This window comes from Macaca mulatta, chromosome 20 (assembly GCF_049350105.2).
Source record: "Macaca mulatta isolate MMU2019108-1 chromosome 20, T2T-MMU8v2.0, whole genome shotgun sequence".
NCBI lineage: Eukaryota > Metazoa > Chordata > Mammalia > Primates > Cercopithecidae > Macaca > Macaca mulatta.
The window spans coordinates 50,968,664-50,996,260 of record NC_133425.1 but is presented as its reverse complement, the minus strand read 5'-3'; the positions used below and the strand labels follow the sequence as shown (position 1 = coordinate 50,996,260).

The 27,597-nt window shown below is 49.1% G+C and overlaps 1 protein-coding gene across 1 annotated transcript; it reads right to left on the bottom strand.

Moving 5' to 3' along the window:
• Window positions 1-68: 68 nt before the first annotated feature.
• MMP2 (matrix metallopeptidase 2) lies at window positions 69-27,597 on the bottom strand. The gene is made up of 13 exons (XM_001087939.5): window positions 27,166-27,597; window positions 23,675-23,901; window positions 22,645-22,793; window positions 21,382-21,510; window positions 21,032-21,205; window positions 17,786-17,959; window positions 16,673-16,846; window positions 14,254-14,409; window positions 12,652-12,787; window positions 8,866-9,002; window positions 7,460-7,619; window positions 3,110-3,219; window positions 69-969 (listed from the first exon to the last, which is right to left on the bottom strand). The coding sequence occupies exons 1-13, from the start codon at window positions 27,316-27,318 to the stop codon at window positions 866-868; spliced, it is 1,983 nt and encodes a 660-aa protein (XP_001087939.2). The 5' UTR covers window positions 27,319-27,597; the 3' UTR covers window positions 69-865.

The window sequence follows — 27,597 nt, the reverse complement described above, 5'->3', positions numbered from 1 at the left end:
TTAAGTTGTCGCTTCTGGCTGGGTCTGTGGCCCTTGTCTAGGCTCTGCTAAAACAGATGGCAAACACAGCCACTCAATAGGTGTCTTTATTCATACTTGTTGACATTTCCCATGGGGAACGGTTGAAGGGAGGGGCGGGGAGGGCTGAGCTGGAAGCCACGGCTTGGTTTTCCTCCATCCAGTGGAGGAAGAGACTCGGTAGGGACATGCTAAATAGAGTGAACAGGGGAACGATCACTATGTAGGCTGAGATGCACTGTGCAGTGACTTCAGACAACCTGAGTCCTTCTGTCAGGAAATGCAATTTCTAAGTGGAAAAAAAAACAAGACCCAAAGAAAAAAACAAAGTGCATACAAAGCAAACTGCTAATGTAAGAAAGGTTCTAAGGCAGCCAGCAGTGAAAAGCCAGGGCTCTGGAGTGGCCACCTGGCCATGCCCCATCCCACTGCCCTATGCCAGGCTGTCGGGCCACCAGTGCCCTCTTGAGACAGTCTCCATTGGCTCCAAGGGTGCTGTGAGCCACAGAAGGTTGTGGAGGGAGAAGAGTCTGAAGTGTGGCAGCACCAGGGCAGCCCAAAGCAGGGCTGCATTGAAAATATCAACGTATCTCTTTAGGGGTGGCTCTGAGGGTTGGTGGGATTGGAGGGGGAAGGGGCACCTGGGAGGAATACAATCAGCATCTATTCTTGGGCACAGGGAGGAGCCACTCTCTGGAATCTTAAATTACCAGGTAGGAGTAAGAATGCTGATTAGCTGTAGAGCTGAAGGCACAGCTGCCAGGCCCCTCCGGGTCGTTCTCTAGTGCTCTAGGCCCGGTGTATGGAAGGCAGTGGAGAGGAAGGGCCTGTGGGAGCCGGGGCCAGCTCAGCAGCCTAGCCAGTCGGATTTGATGCTTCCAAACTTCACACTCTTCAGACTTTGGTTCTCCAGCTTCAGGTAATAGGCACCCTTGAAGAAGTAGCTGTGACCTGGGATAAAGAAGAGACTGTGACCCCCTTATCCTGACATTCTGGCACACAGAAGGTTCCCAGGAACTTTGAACTTCTGCCTGGCATAGGGAAGAAGTTTTTAAACCAGAAGAGAGCTTTGAAAGGCTGAGGCAGGAGGACTGCTTGAGCCCAGGGGTTCGAGACCAGCTTGGGCAGCATAAAGAGATCCCCGTTTCTACAATTTCTTTTTTTTAAATTAGCTGGGTATAGTGGTGCATTCCTGTAGGCCACGCTACTTGGGAGGCTGATGTGGGAGAGTCGCTTAAGCCCAGGAGTTCGAGGCTGCAGTGAGCTATGTTTGTGCCTCCAGCCTGGGTGACAGAGCAAGACCTTATCTCTAAAAAAACAAAATTCAATTGTTTCAGCCTGAGCTGACTGAAGAAAATAAAATAAAAACAAAACCAAAACACAACAAAAGCCCAGAAGAGCCCCCTCTGAGACTGGAAGAAGGAAAATGGCTGTGAAATAAGCTCTCTTATTCCCTGTTCACTCATTTCTGAGATGAGGATAAAGATATCAACCTTCTAGGGCTTGCAGTGAGCATTAAGTCAGATAACATATGCTATTATTAAAAACAATAGCCCCACTTAACACAAACATCAAACTAAGCACAGTCCATGTACCAGAGGTGGCAAAACTGGATACGTCCAGTCCTATCAGGCCCACAGATGGGTTTTATTTGACTCTCACAAGTTTTTTTGTTTAGTTTTGTCTTTAAATCTGAATAACTTGCCAACATGTAAACATCCAGAAAAGTCATACAAAAATACAGATATCCGGCTTCTATTAAAAAAAATAGAATGTCTAATATAGAATATCTAACAATACCAGACTCCATTCTTTTTTTTTTGAGACCGGGTCTCACTCTATCGCCCAGTCTGGAGTGCAGTGGCATGAACACGGCTCACTGCAGCCTCAAACTCCTGGGCTCCGGCGATCCTCTCTGCTCACCTTCCCCACTAGCTGGGACTACAGGTGTGTGCCGTCATGTGTAGCTAATGTTTTTAAAAATATTTTTTGCAGAGATAGAGTCTCACTGTGTTGCCCACGCTGGTCTCAAACTCCTGGACTCAAGCAATCCTCCTGCCTTGGCCTCCCACAGTGCTGGGATTACAGGTGTGAACCATGGCACCTGGCCTAAGCTCCTAATCTTGCCCGCCAATAATTATGTGAAGGTGAGAAGCAACTGTCTCCTGTAAATGAGGCACGTGCTCTCTGATTCAGCGCAGACTCCACAATTCCCCACTGTCTGCCCCTGCCTGCTTTACTCATTTGTGCTACCTGCCTGATCCATGGAGCTGTTGGAATTTATGACTCCTGACATACATAATTCATTTACTATTAATATGCTAGCATGCAGTAGGTGCTCAATAGATGTTTATTCTTGAAGATAATCCCTAGTCTAGCATCTGATTGTACACTGCTTTTTCTTGGACATATAAGACCTTCAGCTACTGGAGGTCAGGACCTGTGCTTAGCATACAGTAGGTGCTCAAAAAAAAATTCTGTGGAATTTAGTTAAAATCTCCTCTAAAAAAGCCAAACTGGATCCATTTCCAGGACCCCAGAGAGCTCACAGATGCCTCCTCAAGAGTATGACTTTCAAACTCCAAATTCTATCCCTCGCTGCTACTGGTTGTGTTTTAATCTGCAAGGGGCCAGGGGCAAACTGGCTGAGTAGGGGATCTTTGCCACATGAGCAACAGAGCATGACAAAGTTTGCCTTGTCTCAAATGGAGCCATCCTTCTGCTAATGGGAGGTGGTCACAGGCCTATGAAACCCAAAAGGGCCTGGACCAAACCCCAGAATGAATCCACAGCACGGAGCCCATGTTCCTTCCTCTTCCCCCAGCCCAGGCCTTCCGTCCTCCCCTGCCCTGGCTCCAGGCCCTGCAGCTGTGAGAAGCCTTTCTGGGTCTTACTGCCTGGAGCCAGGCCAAGGAGCAGAGGTCAGGGATCTGGAAACCTTCCCAGCACCGGGATGAAGGAGTTGATTTGTTTTCCCGGGCGCCGCCTGCCTGCCTGCCCTGCACAATGAAGAAGTGTGTGTTTGCAAGGAGCTGGGCCCTGGCTAGGGGCGGGGAGTCCTAGAAAGCGGAGACAGTCCTGGGTGGCTCACCGCTGCCCTGCAGGTCCACGACGGCATCCAGGTTATCCGGGATGGCGTTCCAGGCATCTGCGATGAGCTTGGGGAAGCCAGGATCCATTTTCTTCTTCACCTCATTGTATCTGTAAAGAAACAGACACAGTGAACCAGCAGGGCCTCTCTAAAAGACACTTCCCCCCTAGCCTAGATGGGAGCACCCAGCTGATGGCTCCTGGCTAGGCCTGGGAAACCAGACCTAGCCCTTCAGGGAAGCAGCCGGCTGCAGTGGAAGGAAGAGCATGGAATCAGACCTGAGTCTGAACCTCAAATCTACCACTTTTAATTATATGACTTTGGATGACCCCATAAAAACAATCTCATGATTATTGCTAACATTTATAAAGCACTTACTACATGCCAAACAGTGTGTTAACCGCTTTCCATACAGCCTCAGTTTTACCAGCTGTAAAATGGGGTTGTATCTAATTTATTGTATTTAATTTAATGCATGCATTAAATAAAATAGCGCATGCAGAGCCTCTATCCCCATGTCTCATAAATATTTAGTAGGTATTTAAGAAATGTTAGCTCCCTTACAAGCAAATCCCTGCTGTAATCCCAGGAGTGCTAAACTAGAAGCCCAGGGATGGGAACCTGCCCCACCATTCTTTCCCTTTGTGGCTTGGAAAAATTGCTGCTTCTTCATCTATCAAGGGAGATGACAATCCCTGCCCTGGGAGATGATCACGGCTGGGGCAGTGAGGTTACAATGCAAGGTGGTAGGTATGTGTGAGTCCAAGGCCTGTTAGTCACAGGGTGCCACCTCAGTTCCAGCCACAGCAATCCTGGGCCCCGCCTCTAATTTAGGTAGATACTTTGGGCGCCCGTTGGTATGTCCTTTTCCCTGGCTAGCAACCCTTCTGTTTTTTAAGATTTTTGGAGAACTTTTTAAACGCTGCTGTCACGTTGATTCCTTTGCTTCTCCACTTCATTATTCCGTAAATATTTACTGAGCTCCCACTATGGGAGCTATGGATATCCTAGTAAACAAGATCAAGTCTTGCCCAACTGGAGCTGTTTCTAAACGGATGTTTCAATCCCATCCTGGTAGCAGCCACCCTTTGCTCCACAGTGCCTCCTAGTGGGCTCTCTTCCTCTCTGCAGCCAGCCTTGACCACCTCCACCCTGGACCCCAACAGCAGCTTTCCCTATATGCTCCCTTCTAGAGGGAACTTCTCCCTCAGCCATCACCCCAAATAACTGCCAGAAAAGCCTTCCTTAATCCCAGCTGCAGCTTTAGACTCGTTCTTGCAAAACCTGGCATGCTTCCTCATGGCCTGGGGCACCAAAACCAAGTTCCCTAGCTCAAAATCCCAACACTCCCATCCGAGGCACCTCCACTGAGCCCTCAAACTACATTCCCTAGTGTTAGGATGGTTTGGAGATGTGTGTCCCACGCTTGAACTTTATTTCTTTCTCATTCTACCCACAGAAGGTGGGGATGGCAGAAGTCAAGCCCGCTTTTACAGATGAGAAAACTGAGGCTCAGATAAGAGAACTATTTTGCTTCCAAGTTCTTTTCATCCAGAAAGAATGCAAGCACTGTGGTGTCCGAAGATGTGGTATTCTCTGCAGCTTTAGAAGTTGCCGCGTATAGCAGGTGTTAAGAACACAGACATTTGTGTCCCAGCTTTTCCTTCAGCCACTTTAGCCTCAGTTTCCACACTTCGGAAAAGGAGCTAACAGTATCTATCTCAACTGAGAAATATAGGTGATATGCATAGTCTCAAGCTGGGCTGTGGTAGAGGCCCCATCCTGACAGCCATCATTATCCGATTCAAATGTGTTTACATAATTTTCCCTCATTCTACTACATGAGGGCAGGGTGGGATGATTTCTTGACTCCGTCTCTCCAGCAGCTAGCTAAGTGCCTGGCACACAGCAGATGTTGAACATATATTTGTGGCTTAGTGAAAGCTTCTATAAGCAGGGCCTGAGCCTTTCCTGGCATGCTGAAGACAGCTGCTCAGCCTCTGTCACTGTGGGGCTCTCTCTCCTTCTCCAGCAAAGACGCCTCGGGGGCCTCTGCAGACTCCTCACCACTTCTCTTGGAATAGAGATCTGTCTCCTTTGGAAGCCAGCCCAGAGCTTCTGATAGGCCTTTCAGCTCTGCCCCTTTTCAGGAAGTCTCAGGGTGGTTCCTCTGTAGAGCAGGCTGTCTGTCCTGGCTCTGGCTCTGTGAGGTGGGCTTCTATGGAAAAGGACTGGGAGGCAAATAACTCTGCCTGGAAACCCAGCAAGGCACTGCCACAACCTGCATGCCTCTGTGTGTGTGTGTGTGTGTGTGTGTGCGCGCGCACGTGTGCACACAATCATGCTCCTATATGCTGGGAACAGGTCTGTTTTTGCATGTTTACATAGATACAGTGCCTGGGAAAGTGATTTAAAAAGTCCTTCCAACACCGTAATCTGAAAACATCAGAGCTTTAGGATTCTAAGATTCACGTTTCTTTGAGTCTGTGCCGCTCACCAGCCACAATTCTAAGATTTGGAGATTGAGGGCTCCTACAATGCTGAGATGTCATTCGCAGTACGTGTGTGTGTGTATGTGTGTGTGTGTGCACACGCGCCTGCTAGTGTCTGGAGCCTGTGGGTGGAAAGCCTGCTCTGTGGTTTCCTGCCTGACTGTTTTCTTTCTTGAGGCTTGAGATATCAATCAGCTTAGGTTGCTAAGTGTCTTAGCAATATGTCTGGAATTCCACCCTGACATGGGCAGGCCTGGGATATAAAGAGTTTCTGAATGCAGGGCAGCTGGGGGGCAGAAGAGTGGGGAGGAGGGAAGGGGGAGAAGACAGAGGCCTTGGGAAGTAAATGGGATTGTTTTGGGGATGGCAGACAAAGGCCTCAGGGAGTACCCTCTGAAATTCTTGGGTACAGCCCAGATGCAGTGGCAGCCACAGAAGGAATGTGGGGATACCAGGAGGGAGGGGATAGAAAGACACACCACAAGTTTTTGTGCCCCAATCACTCTTTCCCCACTAATCAAATGGACTGGCAGGTATAGTGGAGGGGGCACTCGGTTAGAATACAAGAGAAGTAGCTATAATCCCGGCGTTGTGCAAACACACATATCTCAATAGCTTGGACAAGTTATTTAATTTCTTTGGACCTCTGTTTCCTTTTCTAGAAAGTGTGAAGAATTACAGTCAAACTCCTGAGGTTTGGGCTAACTCTCACCAGCCACTCCTGGGTATTAGGTTCCCTGGTCATGACCATAGCCCCTCAGAACTGGACCCTTCCCTATAGATAACCTGGAGCACAGAACCACCTACTTCCAAACTGTTCCCCTGCCAACCTGTACCCACAGCCACGGGCCTGCTGTGGCCACGCCACAGGGTGCCTGTTCCTTCCAAAAGGTCTGATTTGGATGCTGGTTTCTATGGATGACTGTTGCACCCATCTCTAAGTCTTCTTAATATTTTGTCCTCTGCCATCATGTACCCCCATCTCTTGGAATCCCCTACCCCACCATCTCAGGTACAGAATAGTGGTGAAGACTAACACGTTTTCCCAGGAGACAGAATGCCAGGGTTCAAATCCCAACCTGTCCCTACCTGGCTGTGTGACTCCAAGCTGGTTACTTAACCTTTCTTTTTTTCTTTTCTTTTTTTTTTTTTTTTTTGAGATGGAGTCTCGCTCTGTTGCCCCGGCTGGAGTGCAGTAGCATGGTCTCGGCTCACTGCAACCTCTGTCTTCCGGGTTTAAGTGATTCCCCTGCCTCAGCCTCCTGAGTAGCTGGGATTGCAGGCATGCACCACCATGCCCAGCTAATTTTTTGTATTTTTAGTAGAGACGGGATTTCACCGTGTTGGCCAGGCTGATCCGGAACTCCCGACCTAAGTGATCTGCCCATCTTGGCCTCCCAGAGTGCTGAGATTATAGGCATGAGCCACTGTGTCCAGCCACAGTTACCTAACCTTCCTGAACCCAAGTTTCCTCATCTGTAAAATGGGAGGAGTAATAATTCCCACCTCACAGAGCCCTTGGGACAGTCTCTGGCACACAGTGTCAGTAGGAGCAGTTACTATCTTTATTTTTATTACCCCCTTCTTCAGTGAGTCATTTCAAAATGTGGGGGTCCAGACCAGACATGGGCCAATCAAAGGAATTCTGCAAAGGGAAAGGATGTTCCAACCAGAATTATATCAGTAATGTGACAAGAATGGTTCACCTTTGGCAATATCTCAGAGGTTAGAGACCAGAGAGAGGGCATCCAGAGCCCACCGACCTCTGAACCCGACCCAGGAGGCTTGAAGCCTCAGGACGGCTTCTCTGTCTCTCACAGCCAACTGTGCTGCTGTCCTACCCACCGCCCTCCCTTACCTCCAGAATTTGTCTCCGGCAAAGATGTATGTCTTCTTGTTTTTGCTCCAGTTAAAGGCGGCATCCACTCGCTGGACATCAGGGGGCAGTCCCAGGCTGGTCAGTGGCTTGGGGTACCCTCGCTCCAGGGTGCTGGCTGAGTAGATCCAGTATTCATTCCCTAGGGTGGAAGCAAAGGGTGTGTTGGCTGGTGCTGACATGCCCTAGGCCAGCCTGTTCCTCCCATCATCTGTCTGTCCTCGGGCCCCACTGCAGCCATTCCCAACAGAGTGCAACTTCCTGCTCACTCCTGGTTGCAGTGCCCAGAATCAGGGCTCACACAGAGGACTTCAGAAGTCAATTACAGAAGGTGCCTGGTCAAGGAAGTGAGTTGGGGGATAAATCCAGCTCACACTCTGCTCACCAAGTCGTGCACTCTAAGGGCCTCGCCTGCCATGAAGAGGCACCTTTTGTTAATTTGCAAAAAGGTGCCGTAGGAGCCAGCAGTTGTCCTGGCCAGGACCCATGATTATGGTGGGATGGGGGAGATGGGAGCCAGGTGGTGGAGACAATAAGTACCCATAGTCTTGGCTGAGCCTTTATCTTCTCTAGGATCCCACCTCAGACCAGGGCAGGGACCTCCTAAGTCCTTCTTTACCCCCTCATAACCCCCAGCTGTCTGTCTCCCCAAGTAGTTTGTGAGCAACGTGAGGGCAGAGCCTGTATCCCCAGGGTCTGGCAAAGCCCAGCACATGGAAATGCTCCAATAAATGTTAAACAAGCAGGGCTTCCCAAACCTTAGCCATACAGACCTCACCTTGATGATTTTACCACTTCTAGGGACTCCTTGTACTATTATTTACTTAACATTCAGCTTTCAGTGATTTCATTTGGAAATCTTTAAAAACAAATTTATTAAAAAATGTTTTTTGACTGTCAAAATATCAGTTACTGAATAATCCGTTTCTGTCCTGATTTGAAACTTCACCCTATTATAACTACCTACCTCTGTTAAAATCAATTTGTGTTTAAAAGTAAAAATGAAAACAAATCTTCTTTAAAACATTCGAACTAAAACTGTTACCTGCCAAAGACTGTATCACTACAAAAGTGTTAGGGACACACCAGCACTAAACGGAGACTTTTTTTTCTTCTAGAAAAGAAATGAGATGATTGAAAAGAATTAAGAAAATGAAATGTGTACACTGAAGGTTAATGCTATCTGATGTTGGGTGTCGGAACCAGTCTCCCAGATGAGTTGCACACTGTGGGAAATGATGTTGAAAGAATGAATCCATAAAGGAGAGGGAGCACCCACGGGTGCATAGGAACTGTGGTTTGGGAGGGGGAGTGAGCCTGGGACACACAGGAGCCCTAGTGCAGAGTCCTGTGGAGCTGAGGGCCAAGGAAGGGTGCTTCCCACACACCTGCAAAGAACACAGCCTTCTCCTCCTGTGGGGCCTCGTATACTGCATCAATCTTTTCCGGGAGCTCAGGCCAGAATGTGGCCACCAGCAGCGGCCCCATGGGCTTGTCACGTGGCGTCACAGTCCGCCAAATGAACCTGGCAGGAGGCAAGGGGGCACAGGAAACCACATCTTCAGTCACCCTGTAGCTCAAACCACACGCACCCCCCAAACCCACCCAGAAACATCCCAGAGATGATCCCTTGATGGGAGTGGGAGGCAAGATCAAAGGAAGGTTGGAGAAAGACTGGAGAATGGGCAGAGCTTCTATCTGCAATCTGCCGGAGCTGAAAAACATCCTCCTACCTTGTTCTCTCCCTCTACCTCCTCCAGGAAGCCTTCCCTGACTACCTCTGTCCATATTGTGTTTTCCCTCTCTAAGCCTCTCAAAATCATCAACTCTGAGGGCCTGGAACAGTAGTGTCTGTTTGTCTTAACTCTCCTGTTTGATTAGAAGCCAATTGGGGCAGTAGCTGATGACACTCAAGTATTTCCTGAATTAAAATGAAATGAATTTGTGTACTTTGTCAAGAGTAAGAGTTATCATTTATTGAGGTCCTGCTAAGTGCCATGCGCTTTTTGTGCCTTGTAATTTAATCCTCACAATCTTATAAGACAGCATGCACTCTGGATGGTCTACCTAGCATTTATTATCTATTTCCCCACCATCCTTCCTCACAAAACTCCACATTTATGATCCAGCCTTCACCTCCTCAGACCCTGTGTCCCTGACTCCCATTCTAGGGGTAGATACTGATTGGTCTAAGCCACTGGTTCTCCAAGTGCAGTCTCCTGCCCAGCAGCATCTGTGCACCTGAGAACTTACTAGAACTGCTAATGATTGGGTCCTTCCAGAGATCTACAGATAAGAATCTCTGGGCTCGGGGCCCAGAATCTGTGTTTTAACAAGCCTTCCAGATGATTCTAATGCATGCCAAAGTTTGAGAACTGGTCGAAGCCAATCAGAGTTTAGCATTCTCTGGCACTGTTACTGATTCAGCAGTTGCCATATGACTTACAGTAGTGTTAAGATGGAACACACAGACTTATTTCACATCTGGGGGTCTGTGTGTATGTATCTGTGCGTGTCTCTTTCTCTCTCACTTCCTGGGAGAGGGGAGGGATTAGAGCCCCAATTACCACTGGTAGCCTTCTTATGACCATAAGGGGGAACCGGCCTTAGGATGAATTCAGTGCAGAGGCTAGCAGTGGACAAAGACATCAAGTCACTGACCCTCTCTCTGCCCCTGCAGGCAGTTCTACCCCTGGACTTTGTACCACATGAAAGCAATTTCTTTCTACTGTTTAGGCTGGATTGAGTTTGCAGAGGGATCATCTCTGTTTTTGCAGCAAAACATCCTAACATAGGAAGGTGTCACAATTTTTATTTAGCAAATGAAGCTCACAGAGATTAAGATTCAAATTACTTAGTTATTACTACATCAATGACTAAGTAAATTAGTTATTAACAAGATTCAAATCCAGATCTGACTCCAAAGTCTGAGTTTAATCACCCTGTGATACTGTCCTTCACGACCCCCACCCTCACCAGTGTCTAGCAGCAATTTTTATTCGTGGTTGATGTTTAATATTTACTGGTTAATCAAACAAACCCATTAAACATTCATCAAGTTCCTTTTGAAAGAAAACTGTGATGTGGTAGGCCAGGGATGGCTCCAGCCTGGGTCTGGGCTCTGCATCCTTTCCTAGGCCCCACACATCTGAGATCTGTGTGTGCGGTCAGGGCTTTCTTAGTGGGAGGTGCTCCAGATGAAGGACATTGCCAGATCCTTACAATGAGGACTGCAGAGCAGCGCTGACATCTGCTGTTACATACCCTGGTTTGGGCATTCGAGGCCTGATGGGACCTGATTTCTCACTACATTCTAAGTCTCATCTCTCATTGCATTCTTGCCATTTCCCCATTGGCCAGCAGACCCTGTGAAGGGCAAAGCATCTGCACCCCAGAATCTGGCCCAGTGCCTAGAGTAGAGGAAATCCTTCCTGAAAGTTTATGGAACATCTTCTAGCTTCACCAGATTCTCGCTGGTTAATCCAGAAACTTTCACATCACTATGGCTTGGCTCTGCAGGTCCCTCTGTCTCAAAGAACCTCCTAACTTGTCACCCCCATCAGATTATTGCTTCTCCTTTAAAGGCTCTGCTTAAATGCTGCTGCATCTGTGAAGTCTTCCTTGACTGGGATGTGCCCACAAAAGCACCTAATGCCTCTGCGATCACTTTTCTTTGATCCTGCCATTCAGTTCTCTATATGCCTATTTCTCAAACTGTACTTGTGATGCAGACTTCAATGTGCATCAGAATCACTGGGAGAATCTGCTATGATGCAGATTCCTGGGGCCTATCCCCAGAGATTCCAGTCAGGAGGGTCTGAAGCTGGGGCAGAAACTCACCTTTTAATACTCACACTCTGGGGGCAGAAACCCACCTTTTAATCCTCACACTCTAGGTGGTTCTGTTATGGGAGGCCCACGCTCCTGTCTTTGAGAACACTGATCTAGCAGCCCCCAACCCCACTGTCCCAAGAACATCATTCTTCCTCCTCCAGCTACTAAAGCCTAGCCAAGTATTTGGCACAGTAGATGTCAAACAATTATTTGTCAATAATAATAGCTAATATGAATACACTTACTCTGTGTCAGGCATTATTTTTGTTCTCAGCGCTAAGTTCATCTAATCCTTACAACAACTCTAGGAGATAGGTTGGAATATTAGCCACATTTTATAAATGAGGAAACCAAGGTACAAAGAAGATACTTAATTAACGTGGCTATGATTATATAACCAGTAAGTAGCAAGTACAGAATTCTAACCCAGACAACCTGGCTTCAGGGTCCATTTTCTCAACTACTACGCTCTATGAATGGATAAATGGATGAATAATGAATAATGGATGGCTGGATCATAAATAATGGATAATAGATGGCTGGCTGGCTGGATGGATGATGGATGGAAAGATACAGGTATGGATAGATGGATGGATGATAGAAGAATGGAAGGACAGACCCTTTAATGAGGTCCTAGATACTGCCTGCCATTCTCCAGGGAGCTAGGACATTAGGGTAAACCTCAGCCTTTAGTCAACTGAGTGGTGATTTTTACCTATAGCAGGTAGAATACCACCTCTTTCTACTCTGCAGTCGCTCACCACCCATACACAGAGTAATCTGGCCATTTGAGGGCAACGCCATTCTAGAAGAAGGCCTGTGGTAGACTGAATTATTGTTCCCAATTCTTCCCTCCATTTCGATTTTAGGATTATGCATTCATGTACATTTCCATGTGACTTTGCAGTACCACCCTCTAGGGTAGGTGTTGGGATCTGCCATGTGATTTATTTCAGGCAGTGGAATATTCTCAGACAAGATGTGAGTAGAGGCTTTAAATGCACTTGTGTAGTTCAATTTGGCCTCTAGCACCATGTCATCTGCCATGTGTAGCTGCTAATCCCATGAGAACAACAGGCAGAGCATACCTGAACCCAAACTGAAGCTGGAAGCCAAGATAACTAGTAGACCCACAGACTATAGGAGAGCAAACAAAATGCTTGGGTGCAAAAAATCTACTGAAACCTGGAGGTTGTTTGATACACACCAGAAACCGCCTAATACAGGTCATTCTGCGAAGCACTTGGTGGGGTCTTCGGCAAAGAGTGAGGGAAAAGAATAATAGTATAAGAGCAGAGGACAGGAGACAAGGAGGACAAGAAGGAAGCTCCTGCACTCACCGGTCCTTGAAGAAGAAGATCTCACCACGGATCTGAGCGATGCCATCAAAGACAATGTCCTGTTTGCAGATTTCAGGAGTGACAGGGCCCAGCGTGGGGGTGGGGCCGGTGCCAAGGTCAATGTCAGGAGAGGCCCCTGGGGGAGAACACCTGACTTTAGACTCTCTGCAGCTGCAAAGGTTCTCCCCACCAGGCTGAGCCCCCAGGGGTGCCCACCCAATCTGCTAAGAGTCAGAAGAAATTGTCTTCTGGCCTTAGTGTAAGCTCCGTAAGATAACAAGAAGATGCCTGGACTTTGGGAGTCCTGGGGCCTTTTGTACTTTAGATTCGCTTTTTACTGATATCACCCAAATCGGTCCTCTCTATATCCCTGAGAGTGGGGTATCATTATTGCACCATTTCACAGGTGAGGAAACTGAGGCCCAGAAAAGTTGAGTGACTTGCCCAAGGACTCAAACCCAAAGCTCAGATTCTTAGACCCACAAGAGTCAGGGCAGTCAGGGGGCCACTGGTGTGTCCAGCACTGAGAGTGGGGCACTCTTCATGATAAGCAATTCTTTTAGAGATGAGGAAACTGAGTCCAAAGAGGTATAAAGACTTGCACAATATCTTGTAGCTGGTGAGAGGCAGAGGCCACGCTTGAACCCAGCACCCTTCACAGCAGACCTTGGGCTTCTTCCTGAGTCTAGCGGTCCCCAAACTTCATCACCATTTTCACTATTTTGGCCTGGCTCAGATATCACCAGGACCATTAAATATTTCTTTTTTTTTTTTTTTTGAGACGGAGTCTCACTCTGTCACCCAGGCTGGAGTGCAGTGGCCGGATCTCAGCTCACTGCAAGCTCCGCCTCCCGGGTTTATGCCATTCTCCTGCCTCAGCCTCCTGAGTAGCTGGGACTACAGGCGCCCGCCACCTTGCTCGGCTGTTTTTTTTTTTTTTTTAGTAGAGACAGGGTTTCACCATGTTAGCCAGGATGATCTCAATCTCCTGACCTCGTGATCCGCCCATCTCGGCCTCCCAAAGTGCTGGGATTACAGGCTTGAGCCACCGCGCCCGGCCGGCTAAATATTTCATTAAAAAAAAAAAACTGAACAGACTTTTTAAACTCTAGCCTCACTGTAAGCACCAACAATAAGTAAATCACTGGCTTAAGGCACTGGTTGTTCTGTTTCTATTACATACTAAAATCAAAGCTTATTATGAAAACCAGAAGCTTCCACCCGCCTACTGTTAAGGTAATTCCACATGACGGAAAATTCTGTCCTGTACTTGGCTATTCTTCTGGATTCTAAACTCCACTGGGTTGCTCAAACCTGTGTAACCTTGCACCAGGTGACCTTACTCACCTAGAAAATGGGAGAAACCCAGAAATGGAGAGCTAAGAGTGACATGGATATTAGCATTGTTCAGATAGGGAAGAGTTATCCAAGTATCCCCTTGCAGAACTGCTCTGCCTTCCCAGGACTAGGTCAACACTCCCGCTTCCTGCCCTTGTCTCCAGCACTCCTGGCTGGATGAGATCTTGCTGATCCCAACCCCTGGGCCTCCATCCCAGGCTACATGACCTCCCTCCACCCTATCCCCCACCCCCCAAGGTTTACCGTAGAGCTCCTGAATGCCCTTGATGTCGTCCTGGGACAGACGGAAGTTCTTGGTGTAGGTGTAAATGGGCGCCATCAGGGCCCCAGGGTCCTGGGAGTGCTCCAGCCCCATGGCGTGGCCAAACTCGTGGGCTGCCACGAGGAACAGGCTGTACCCTGAGGGTTGCAGGGAGGGGAGAGGGTTGAAAGACAGGAGGAGAGATGAGAGAGAAGTCAGGATCTGACCCAGTGAAGCAGACTTTTGAGGACAGCCCCACAGTAAGGCTAGAGAGCCCTGGAAGAGGCATGTATTGATTTGTTTTTTCTGGGATTAATACACAATTTTGGGATTAGTGCCTTTTGCCTCCAAGTGGGGTCAGCCAAAGTCCTCTTGTCTCTTTCCAGGTTAGTATCAGGACAGATGTGCTATAAAGGAAGAGGACAAGTAGTATCTGTGAATTTTTTATTTAAAACCCTATTCATTTTAAAATCCTGCTTCCTGGCTTTTTGTGTCTCTCTATAAAAGATAAGCTCTACAAACCCAGCTCCTCAGGTTCTCTGAAGAGGTAAGATAGTGGGGACAGGCTGGCCCCATGTTACTACCATTTCTGCCCAAGTGAAAGCAGTAGAAACCATTCCCGCTTAGCGTGGTTGCACACGCTGAGCCACAGCCAGCGAGCAAAACCTGTCACACCCTGTTGTGGTTAAATGTGTCCCCCCAGAAAAGATTTGCCCAAGTCTTAACCCTAGGGACCTGTGAATGTGATCTTATTTGGAAATAGGGTCTTTGCACATGTAATTAAGATGCAAGTTAAAATGAAGTCAGATTGGACCAGAGTGGGCCCTTAATCCAATATGGCTTGTGACCTTATAAGAAGAGGAGAGAGGCCAGGTGCGGTGGCTCACACCTGTAATCCCAGCACTTTGGGAGGTCGAGGCAAGTGGATCACCTGAGGTCAGGAGTTCAAGACCAGCCTGACCAACATGGAGAAACCCCGTCTCTACTAAAAACACAAAATTAGCCATGTATGTTGGCGCATGCCTGTAATCCCAGCTACTCGGGAGGCTGAGGCAGGAGAATCACTTGAACCCAGGAGGCGGAGGTTGCAGTGAGCCGAGATCGTGCCGCTGCACTCCAGCCTGGGCAACAAGAACAAGACTCCATCTCAAAAAATAAATAAATAAATAAAAGAGGAGAGGCAGGCAGAGGGGGAAGACAGCCATCCATATCATGACAGAAGCATAGACTGGAGTGACACATCCTTCAGAGGGAACATGGCCCTAATGACACCTTGATTTTAGACCTCAGCTCCCAGAAGCATGAAAGAATACATGGGGTTTGTTTCGAGCCATAAGTTTGTGGCACTTTGTCATGGCAGCTCTAGGAGACTATAATATTCACCCTGGGTGAGTCACTGAGCTCTGGATCCTTGAACTACTCAGGAAGATGGAGAATCCCACCTTTAGGTAGAAGGCTGGTAAAATCAGAATGTGTCCTAGCAACGAATTTAGCAAGGGATAAGAAAACCTCCTTTGGCCAGCCTCTGTCCACTGACATCTGCCAAGTTCCATCTCACGATGATTATAAAGAATGAAAGTAACATAAAGACAGGCTTGCCTAATTCTGACAAGCCCTGGACCTGCCCACTCACCTGGCCATTGTGGGCCATCAGGGAGCTTTAAGTAACCCTGTAACCCTGGGCCCTGCGCCTGGAGTGGGCACAGGGCCCCAGGCACCCTGCTCACTGCACCAAGCACACAGTGAGGTCACAAGCTGTCTCCTGGGCACTCTCTCCCCCAAGCTTGTGAGTCCTAGGGGGCAGAGAGTTGTCCCAGCCAGCTGCATCCTCAGCACCCAGGACTGACAAGGACCCACCATTTACACCTGGTAACAGATGGTGCTGACTGATGGGGGAGGGAGGGCTCTGGGGGCTTCCCCAGGGCTGCGTGGACCATGGGGTCAGCTCAAGCATGAGGCTGTTTCTTTTTTCCTTTCTTCTGCTGCCCACCAGCTCCTTGAAGGCACCTCTTTGTGCAGTGGAAATGTCTCAGGAGAATTGTCTCTCTGGTAACCTGTGCTCAGAACTCAGCCATTTTTTGGTAGTTACAAGCCCACCTGGAGGGTGGCTGAAGGGGAAGGCAAGAGTAGTGACTCCTCAGGAAGGCCGGTTCTTGCCCAGGAGGCAGGTAGCAGCATCTGGTCTGCCAGGGTCTGGTTTTGGAGGCTGTGCCTCCACCTGGATGGGCAGTATCTAAGCAGGGACCTTGGTTCCACCAGAGATGGGCATTGTCTCAGCCCAGGTGGGCGGGTCTGGGTAGATAGGTGTCTGGGGGGCAGTGTCTATGCTTGAAGTGGGTGAGGTCTCAGGAAGGTTTTGGGAGCAAGTTTAGGGGCAAGGGCGATATCCAGGGTCTCTGTCCAATGACCAGGGCCTCGTACCTTGGTCGGGGCAGAAGCCCCACTTGCGGTCGTCATCGTAGTTGGCTGTGGTCGCACACCACATCTTTCCATCACTGCGGCCAGCGCTGGTGCAGCTCTCATACTTGTTGCCCAGGAAGGTGAAGGGGAAGACACAGGGGGCACCTTCTGAGTTCCCACCAACAGTGGACATGGCTGTGGGGTTAGGGATACAGGTCAAGGCACAGCAAAGAGTCTGAGGCTACCACCAGGAAGCAATGACATGATGCTGACCTTAGCAAGCCACACCTAAATCAGACTCAGTCCCAGGCACTGTATCGTTAGACTCATCTCACCCCACCCCTGACAACAGCCTTGGGCAGGAGGGACTGAATGGCACCCCGTTTCATGGATGGGAAACAGGAGATCAGAGAGATGATGAAATTTCCCCGAGCCAACACTGCTAGGAAGGATCAGCTGCAATTCAAACCCAGGAAGCCAGATTTCAGAGTTCTAATGAGCCTCCCATGGAAAGGGGCAGATGGGCTAGGGGCAAAGGGAGTAGTTGGACGAAGCTGATGGCACCAGCACACGCTCCTCAACTGCGAGCCCCCTTGGGCAGGGCTTTTCTGAGACCAGCCTCTGCATCTGCTGCACAAAGCAGGCACTCAGTAAATTCCTGGTGGAGGAAGGGAAGAAGGAAAGGAGGGAGAAATGGAGAGAAGGAGGGCAAGAGGAGGACAGGGAAGAAAGCAGGGAGCTCTTAATAAAACACAGACTAAAAGGTGGAGATACAGACCAGGAAAGGCAGGGAAGAGAGACTGAAGGGTCAGAGAGGAGGAGAGAGAAGTATCTGTCAGAGAGTCTGAGAGAAAAGGGATGCAGGTCAGTCAGAGGATCCTGAGCAGGCCTGACATTTAGGTGTCACCAATTCAACTGTTGATACCCAATGTCTGTTCTGATTTCAGTGTCCAGGCCATACCAGGTGACAGGTATCCTGACCAGCTGCACGGACATCTTGGGTGTGGATGTCATTCGCACAGATGTCTTAGCATCCCTGTCTTGGGGAAAGGAGGTTGGCACAGGGAGTCTTATGGGTTTTTTATTAGACAGCAGGTGCTGGGCCCTGAGGGAGGGAGAGGTAGTGGCACCCACCGGTCTCAGGGCAGAAGCCATACTTCTTGTCGCGGTCATAGTCCTCAGTGGTGCCGCACCAGCGGTAGCCATCCGTGCGGCCCTCAGTAGTGCAGCTGTCATAGGATGTGCCCTGGAAGCGGAATGGGAACTTGCAGGGCTGTCCTTCAGCATTGCCGCCCATCGTGAACAGGGCTAGGGGTAGGGGAGAGAGAGAAGGATATGAATGAGACATACCTCCATGGGCATACAGCTGGCCGGCTGCCCATCTGCCGGTTCACATCAGTGAAGTTGATGCATTGTTAAAATATTAAGAAAACAGGCCGGGCGCGGTGGCTCAAGCCTGTAATCCCAGCACTTTGGGAGGCCGAGACGGGCGGATCACGAGGTCAGGAGATCGAGACCATCCTGGCTAACACGGTGAAACCCCGTCTCTACTAAAAAATACAAAAAAAAAACTAGCCGGGCGAGGTGGCGAAAGCCTGTAGTCCCGGCTACTCGGGAGGCTGAGGCAGGAGAATGGCGGGAACCCGGGAGGCGGAGCTTGCAGTGAGCTGAGATCCGGCCACAGCACTCCAGCCTGGGCGACAGAGCGAGACTCCGTCTCAAAAAAAAAAAAAAAAAAAAAAAATTAAGAAAACATAAACATCTCTACTGGTTGGTAAGGAGCTGCTTCTCTGAGCTCCCAGAGAGAAGCCCTGCTTCCCTGGTTATCCCAATCCCTCCCCTGGGATCTTATGGACCACCCAACAACAAAATGGCTGACACCTGGGACACAGCAAGGGCTTCTAGAACCCTGCCTCAGCCCCAAGGTCACTGTCCACACTGCCTGGTCCATGCCTGTACCATGCAAATTTCATGAAATAATGATGTATGACATGAATATAATAGTCATGGCAGGCAGGACCACGAGAAGCTCTCTCCGTTTGATAGGTGGAGAAATCAAGGCTAGGACAAAGCTGGTTCTCAAACTGCTCACGGTCACATAAATGAAACAAGTGAATGAAGGTTGTAACTAAAAACTACAAAACACACCAATCTCAATCTCTCTTGCTCAGTCTGTCACTCTCATACATGTAGATGTGTGTGTGCACACGCATATACAGAAAGAAAGCTTTACCTCCTGTCAACCCCAGGCCCCTTCCTGGATGGCCTTGTTGCAGTCTCTGTAGGAGGGAGAGAAAGAGAGAAGAGGAGGAGGGAGGGAGAGGAAGGTGGTGCCTTCAGGTTCCTTTTACTAAACACTCTGGGCTTCTACTTTGACATCTTCAATACAGGGGCCATAACTGGAAAGCTGGGGGAGGGAGTGGGGTTCAGAGCCTGGCCTGTGTGTCTTGGATTCTCCCCATCTTCCCCTCATCCACCCAAAGCTAAAAAATGGTGTGTCTCTGGAATTGCCAACTAGCAAAACCACAAGTCCATAACAAGGACCATCTGTGCACAACGGCGCCAGAGGTGACCTCACCAGCCCCCGTTAACTCCACCATGGCCAGAATGGAGCCCAGTGCCTGGCCTCCCACCACAGAACTTGGAGTCCTGTATCCTCACTGCTCCCCTCTCTACCAAAAGACCTTGTCCTGCAATGCCAGAAAAAAATGTCACCTAGAGAAAAGGCAAGACTGAGTCCAGATACCTTAGTGGCCTCAGAGTTGAGAAAGGCAAAGTGTTAACTTTGACCAATGCCAGCCCCCTGCCTCTGACCTCCCATCAGCCGCATTTCTACCACCCAGGAAGCCCCTGTCTCCTCCCAAATTCCCCTGACAAGGATGGCAAGAATCAGACACTGACTCAGCAGTCAGCAGGGGCTGAGTAACAAGAATCTCTGCCTCGAGACCCAGACACGTGCGTGTTGTGCGTACTTGCATCTGGCTAAGCACAAAGTAAATAACTAATGTCCAATGTAGGGAATAACCCTTCCCAAACTTATGAAATACAGCTGTTTCCACATCTATCTATCATCAAAGCATTCTGTTCCTATCAGAGGGGTGACACAGGGAAGGGTTAATGCCACATGTAATCCCTACCGGGAAACGCAAGATACAAAAAATATTTTTATTTCAAAATTTCTGACTTAATAATGGTGAATGGCTTAAACTCTTACTTAATATAAAGTTTAGCTCTGGTAATAAAAGTGTAAACAGGAAAGGAATTAACTAGTTCTTTGTTTCTTTCGTTCTGTGAAGATGGTTGGTGCTTAGTTTTCAGTTACAATGGGGTTAGGGAGATTCACAGATGTAAAATTACAGACAAAAAGACAGTCTTTAGTCTATGTAGATTAAAGAGTCTTTGTGAGATGGGAAAGAAGATAGTGATAAAAATTTTTAGATTTTTTTTCTGTTTTCCCCAGGTTTTCTGGGCTTTCAATCTGCAGAATTATCAAATATGATGACTTCATAGACTATGAAGTTACATACACCATCAAGACTATGAAGTGTGTTAAGGATATTTTTAGAAAGGATTGAGTGTGTATGTCAATATCTATACCCCATTTTAAAAGGTTTCCCCCATGTGGCTTCAAAATATCTGAAAATGTTGTGTCTCAGGCACTGACAAGCACACAAACACAAATACTGAGTCAAGCCTACAGTATTTATCAAGACACAGAGATGCAGACACAAGCTACACAGGAGGCAGAAAAAGACAGTGCCCAAGAGAGGCAGATGGTATAGCCCCTGTGCCCAGACACATACACACACACACACACACACACACACACACACACGCATTAGCAGAGGCAGCATCAGGACCAAGGCTGGAGCAATAGGTGAAATTCCTCGGTTGGAGTTCGCAAACCAGGTTGAGTCCAGCCCTGGTCTGAGTCCTGCCTCCTTATCACACTGCTAGGTTTCCAGCTACCAGCAAGCCTTTCCTCATGCCCTTGAAGTATCAATCTTGATTGAAGTATAAAGACTGGTTCTAGAGAGAACCACTGGGCATTGTAATAGTTCTAAGTTTACTCCAATATATGTAAGAAATAAATAATTAGCACATCAAATCTGTGACTCCTAAATGATTGCTAATGGTGAAACTTAAAAAAAAATCGACTTGATTTAATTAAAGTATTATGTTCATCATGGTACTGGTGGGAGAGAAACAACAATGGCTCAGATCAGGTTGGGGGGGAACTGAGTGAAGGATGTTGGAGGGATGCTCATTGACTGGCAGTGCCAGCCAGTCCTGGAGAGTGTGGAGGGTGGAGCACAGTGGAGAGCCGGGGAAGCTGGAAGCTTGAGGTGGAAAGTCTTGGGTACTAGAGTGGATGCTCACCTTCGTGGGGACAGAAGCCGTACTTGCCATCCTTCTCAAAGTTGTAGGTGGTAGAGCACCAGAGGAAGCCGTCACTGCGGCCAGTGTCAGTACAGCTGTTGTACTCCTTGCCATTGAACAAGAAGGGGAACTTGCAGTACTCCCCATCGGCGTTCCCATACTTCACACGGACCACTAAAGGGTGACATGGAAGGGGGAGGTTGGACTTCTCCATGCCTTCTTTGGAGACCAAGATTCTGACTCACCCAGATGTGTGACTTTGCTCCCCTCCCACCTCTCCGGTCCAAGCAGATGGAGTGGAGAGAGGACAGGAGAGAAGGTCTGGGGCATGCAGAGGGCCCCTTTCTCACCTTGGCCTTCTCCCAAGGTCCATAGTTCATCATCGTCAAAGTGGGAGTCTCCCCCAACACCAGTGCCTGGGGCAAAGGCATGAGCCAGGAGTCCGTCCTTACCATCAAAGGGGTATCCGTCGCCATGCTCTGAAACACACATTGGGTCTTAGCTTCCAGCTGTGCCACCTAGACCCTGAAACCCCTCCCACCCCATCTACATGTGGAGCCTGTCAGCCCACCCAGCACCTGTCCCCTTCCGTCATCCCAGTGGGGTTATCCAGGACTGCAAACACTGGGGCTCGGTAGAGATCTGCTGACCCGGTTGTTACCATGCTATGGTCTACACTGCTCTCCCAGGTTTACATGACTCCCAGTATCCATACCCGCTACCTTCATTGTCTACACTACCACGATGACACTATACCTACCACATACACACATTACCACACTAGTGTCCTCACCCCATCCTCATCAGCCCCAGTGTCTATGCCACCCACCCTCTTGTCAATACCGCCCTCTTAACCACAATCCTGCCTTTATGTCACACTATCACCAATATCTGCAACACGAATCCTCATGCCCACCTTGTCACCAAGGCCTGTACCACCCACCCACTTGTCTACACTGTTTCCCATGCTCTTTACCTTCATCACTTACCACTCAGTGTCTATACCACCTACCTTTATGTCTGTGCTACTGGCAATGTTCACACCATAAACTCACATGGCCACCTGGCCCCGGGTTCTATGACCCTTCCTCTCATGTCTACACTGCTCCATTGTTTCCAAACCACTCTCATATATCTACACTTCCTCAGTATCTACCAGCATCATCCAACAGAGCTTTCTGTGATAAGAGGAAAATTCTTTGTCTGTGCTGTCCAAAATCAATAGCCACTAACCTCCTGTGTCTTTTGAGCACTTGAAATGTGCCCAATGTGACCTGGAAACCGATTTTAAATTTTTAACTAATTTAAATTTAAATAGCCATGTATATTCTACCCAATGGCTGCCATATTGGACAGCATAGTAGACCACTTGCTTCGGGTTTAGACGGCCTCCAGGTTACACCACAGCATACCATCTGCCCCTATGTCAACGTGGCTCTCCAGTGTCCACTCCGTGTTGTGTTGCCCCCATCTAAACCACCCCCAGGGTCCACACCATCTACTGTCCTATCTAAGCTGCCCTCAGGATCCCCACACCCCTCTAATGTCCATCTCGCCCCTTCGTCTCGACGCTGTTCCCTGCTGGCCCCTCTTCTGCCCCATCTTCTGCCTACCCCAGCGGCCAAAGTTGATCATGATGTCTGCCTCTCCATCATGGATTCGAGAAAACCGCAGTGGGGTCACATCACTCCAGACTTGGAAGGCACGAGCAAAGGCATCATCCACCGTCTCTGGGTCCAGGTCAGGTGTGTAGCCAATGATCCTGGAGGTGGTAGAAATGCATGTGAGTGTGTATGCATGGGCATAAGTGTGTGCATATGCAAGTATGTGTGTGTGCACAGATATGTGAAAAAGTTTGAGTGTGTGTGTATGTGAACATACAAGTATATGCACAAGCATGGGAAGGGTGCACAAGTATGTGCATGTATATGTGAGCATGTGCCTGCATGTATGTGTGTGTAGGTTAGGCAGGGCTCACTGCCAAGAACAAACTTCCCAGGATACCTTGAAGACCCAGGGAGTCCCAGGCCAGCCAACATTTTTAGGCCTCAGCTCAGGAGTTCCATCTGTCACTTCTGGCTGGTGGGGGAGGGCCATAAGTGTGCATTATGGGGCATAAGGCAAAGATCTCACCATTGGAACCCAGCAGCAGCCATACAGAGCACAGCTCTCAGCCCAATTAGCAACAATTTATAACCCAATTGGGCTGCTAAACTCAATTAGCTACCAATCATCACGTTCCTTCTGCCCATCCCAATGACCTCATCTAAAAACAATAACAATGGCTAGCATTACTACACTCTTGCTCTGTGTCAAAAATCATAGAAGTCGTTTGTATTAGTTCAGTCTAGGTTAGTTCCCCAACCAACCATGTGGGGAAGGGCATTTTTAAAGCCACATTTTGTAGATTGGAAAGCCAACATTCACAGCACTGAAAAGGAACCCAATGTCTGATGGCTAGCAAGTATGAAATTCAAGTCTGTCTGACTTCATTTTCTAAGAACTGTGTATTGAAACTCCCTAAGATGCCAAGCCTTCACAAAAGACACTTCATGGATCCCCTGAGTGGAGAGAATGCATGGGTCAAGGAGGCTCGTGTCCCTCAGCCCAATGGCCCTGCCTCCCCAAGCCCTGCCCTGGCACCTGTATGTGATCTGGTTCTTGTCCCACTTGGGCTTGCGGGGGAAGAAGTTGTAGTTGGCCACATCTGGGTTGCCGCAGCGCGGCTTCCGCATGGTCTCGATGGTATTCTGGTCAAGATCGCCTGTCTGGGGCAGTCCAAAGAACTTTTGCATCTTCTTTAGTGTGTCCTTCAGCACAAACAGGTTGCAACTCTCCTTGGGGCAGCCATAGAAGGTGTTCAGGTATTGCTGAAAGAAATGCACACCCCCAAGGCAAGCAGCCACATTAAGATGGCACAGTATTAACCAAAGCAGGCTGTAGCAATCAGCCCCCAACCCAGTGCCATAGTCCAGACAAGATATAAGCCAGGGGTCCCAGAGCACTGGGTGGAGTACTGGGTTCCCAAATCAGCACTGGCACCCCTTAGTTGAGCGACAGGACATACAGCTATAGAGAGCATAGCTACCGCTTGTTGGTGCTGGGTGCTGACTATATGCCCAGGCACGAAAGTCAGAATATGTTAATTCATTTAATGCTCAAAACTCTATAATGTAGATATAATATCCCTATTATACAGAGGAGGAAACTGAAGCACAGAGAGGTTAAGAAACTTGCTTACGATCACACAGTTCACAAATGGTAGATCCGGATTTGGGACAAAGCAATCTGGCTCCAGAGCCTGTGCTAGGAAACGTGATACTCCAGCATCCTTCTTTTACCTCTATCAACTCTTTTATCTACCTTGCAGCTGGTGACTTGGGGACTTTTTTCTTCCTTTTTTCTTCTAAAGAGATTCAAAGACTATGTGCATGGGCTCTGGCAGCAGACAAACCTGGGTTCAAATCCTGAATCAGCCATTTGCAAAAATAAAGCAGTGCTGTCCTTCAGGAGCCATACAACTGGCCTTGCCCAAACTGAGGCCAAAACTGAGCAGGTCCCTGCAAAGAGGTTCAGGGAGCAACAGACTCATTTATTTAGTCAACAAATACTTTTTAGCACCTACCACGTACCAAGCCCAGTGCTACTGCTGAGGATAAATTGGTGAACAAGATAGACAGCTCTGTCTCTAAAGTTCAATCCTAGCAGGGAGGCTGATAGATCACAAATAAAACCAAAATGAAGTATGTGATAAGTGCCCTGTTGGAACGGTGAAAAGAGCCAGGAGATCTTCTGACAATGGTCCTAGCCTTCTTGGAAGTAGTTAGGAAAGGGGAAATCAAGGACATAATAATAATATAATAGGAATAATGACTAGTGCTTATTGAGTACTTACCATGTGCTAGGTAAGCACCTAAGATTACCTCTCTTTTAACCCTGAGATATGGAATTTCCCAGTTTGCAGATGAAGAAACTGAGAAGTCACTTGCCCAAGATCATCACTAGGCCAGCTAGTTAGTTCACGCACCCTTTGATTTGAAGCCAAGCAGTCTAAGTCCAGAGCTATCTTCTTAAGCCCCCCACTGCATTGCCTCTGGACAACACAGACTTCCGTTTGTCAGTGGTGTTCAAACCAGGCACCTCCATCTTGAGTAGAGGCTGGGTAAGATGAGGCTGAGACCTGCTGGGCTGCATTCCCAGGAGGGCAGGCATTCTTAGCCACAGAATGAGACAGGAGGTTGGCAGGACTGATTTCACAACATACAGGTCAGGTCACAAAGACCCCTATGATAAAACAGGATGCAGTAAAGAAGCTGGAGAAAGCCCACCCAAACCAAGACAGCAATGCAAGTGACCTCTGGTCGTGCTCACTGCTCATTATATGCTAATTATAATGTATTAGGATGTTAAATACATTAGACACTCCCACCAGCGCCATGACAGTTCATAAATGCCATAGCAACATGGAGAAGTTACCCTATATGGTCTAAGAGGGACAGGAACCCTCAGTTTCAGGAACTCCCCATCCCTTTTCCGGAAAACTCCTAAACAATCCACCCCTTGTTTAGCATATAATCAAGAAATAACCGTGTGTATACTCACTCAAGCAGCCCATTCCCTGGTCTGCCTATGGAATAATCACCCTTTTATTCCTTTAGCTTCTTAATAAATTTGTTTTCACTTTACTCTGTTGGCTGGCTCTTGAATTCCTTCCTGTTCCACGCCAAGAACCCATGTGGCCCCCAGGCTGAGCCCCAATTTAGGGGTTCATCCTGTGACCCATTGGCTGGAAAAAGTGTAAGGAACCCAAGCAGCTTTGTCATTGTCCCACAGCTCCACTCTCAGCCCCACCCAACAGCCACATCATTATGCTAGCCAGCTCCAGACCCTTGAAAAAAGTAGCCCTCTAAAAATGTACAGTTTCCCAACCCATCTATCCAGAGGGGGCTGAGACTTAGCTGCCTGGAAAGGGTGAGAGTTGGGAGAGGGTAGGTGTCATCTCCTGAAGGAGTTCCTAGGGTGACCAGAGGTCATGGGCGTCTTCTCCCGGACAGGTTGAGGGGGAGGCTGGAGGGCAGGGTGGCTGAGGCAACAAGGGAGCAGATATCCCCCGGAGTGGAAAGGACATCTTGAAGGGTCCCTGGCTGGCCTCCCTCCTCAGGCCCTACTTACGCAACACTGCGGCCAGGCTCAGTGTCCCTCCAGCCAGGCGCGCGCACGCTCACAAGACAACATCTGAACCGCAGTTTGGGAACCCAGCCAGGAAGGAGGACTCGCTGGCCGCTCTCCGACCCTAGCGGAGCGCAGTCCGCCCCCGCCCCACGCGCCAGGCCCTCCAGCGCCTGCCCCACTCCTCTTCCCTCCTGCCGGGCAAGCTCTCTCCTTCTTTCCTCCGACCCTTTGGAGAAGTTCGAGGAAACTTTCCGAGGCCCAGCCCTTGACCAATTTGTCCATTAAGCCAGGTGAAAAAAGATGCGCTCTCTGCTTCCCTCCTGCCCCAATCACTTCCCAAATGGCCCCCTTGAGCTGTTTATTTAAAGGCCCCTCTCCGGATCTGTGCTGAAGGTTCCTAGAAGTTTGCCAAGCCCCGCGTTGGCTAAGCTCCCTCCCATCCTTATGCGCGCATAAATTTACCCAAATTGTGTGCCAGAGCCCCGTTCCCAAAGTCCTACATTAGGAAAAACGACCCCTTTAGCTGTCTGCCAAAGGCCTACCAAGACGCTTGGCGAGAGCCCTTAGCAACTGCCCAGATGTGTCCAAAAATTGTTTACAAAGACCGCCCCCCCTTGCCAAATGTCCCAGATACTAGAGGAGGTCCCCGCCATTTACATAAGAGTCCCTTTCCAGTAGTTTGCCAGGTCACCCCTCTCCCGCTCTCTGGCTTGTTTTTCGCCCCACTGCTGTATCCTGAAGGTTGCCAAATTGTTTATCAAAGGTCTTCTCTGCTTACAAAAGATCCCCCACCGTTTGCAAGACATCACTCCAATAGCTTACCAAAGACCCCCCAAGCTGTTTACCGAAGCCCCTCCCCCACACTGTGTGCCCACCGCCGAGGGCAGGGGGAGAGACACCCCCATGTTTTGCCTCCGAAGTTTGTCTAAACTTGGTTCCTTGAGGCCAGCGCAGCAACTCACCACTGCCAACTCTTTGTCCGTTTTGGGGGCAACATCGCCGGGGAACTTGATGATGGGCGACGGCGCGGCGGCGGCATGGCTCAGCAGGCAGCCCAGGAGGCAGAGCGCCCTCAGGGGACCCGTGAGCGCGCCCCGGGCCATTAGCGCCTCCATCGTTGCGCTCCCGGGCCCCGTGCGTCGCCCGGGGGTCGCTGGCTCCGTGCGTGTGGCCGCGTCGCCGCCTGGTTGGAGCCTGCTCTGCGGCTCAGGGCTGCGCTCCGAGGGTCCGCTGGCTCGGTGGCCTGGGTTTTGCCCGGCTCAGCGGCTCATGGTCCGGCCCCCGCGCCCCCGCTGCCGCCGCCGCCGCCGCCGCAGGTCCTGGCAATCCCTTTGTATGTTTAAAGCCCCAGATGCGCAGCCTCCAGCCACCGCCTGAGGAAGTCTGGATGCAGC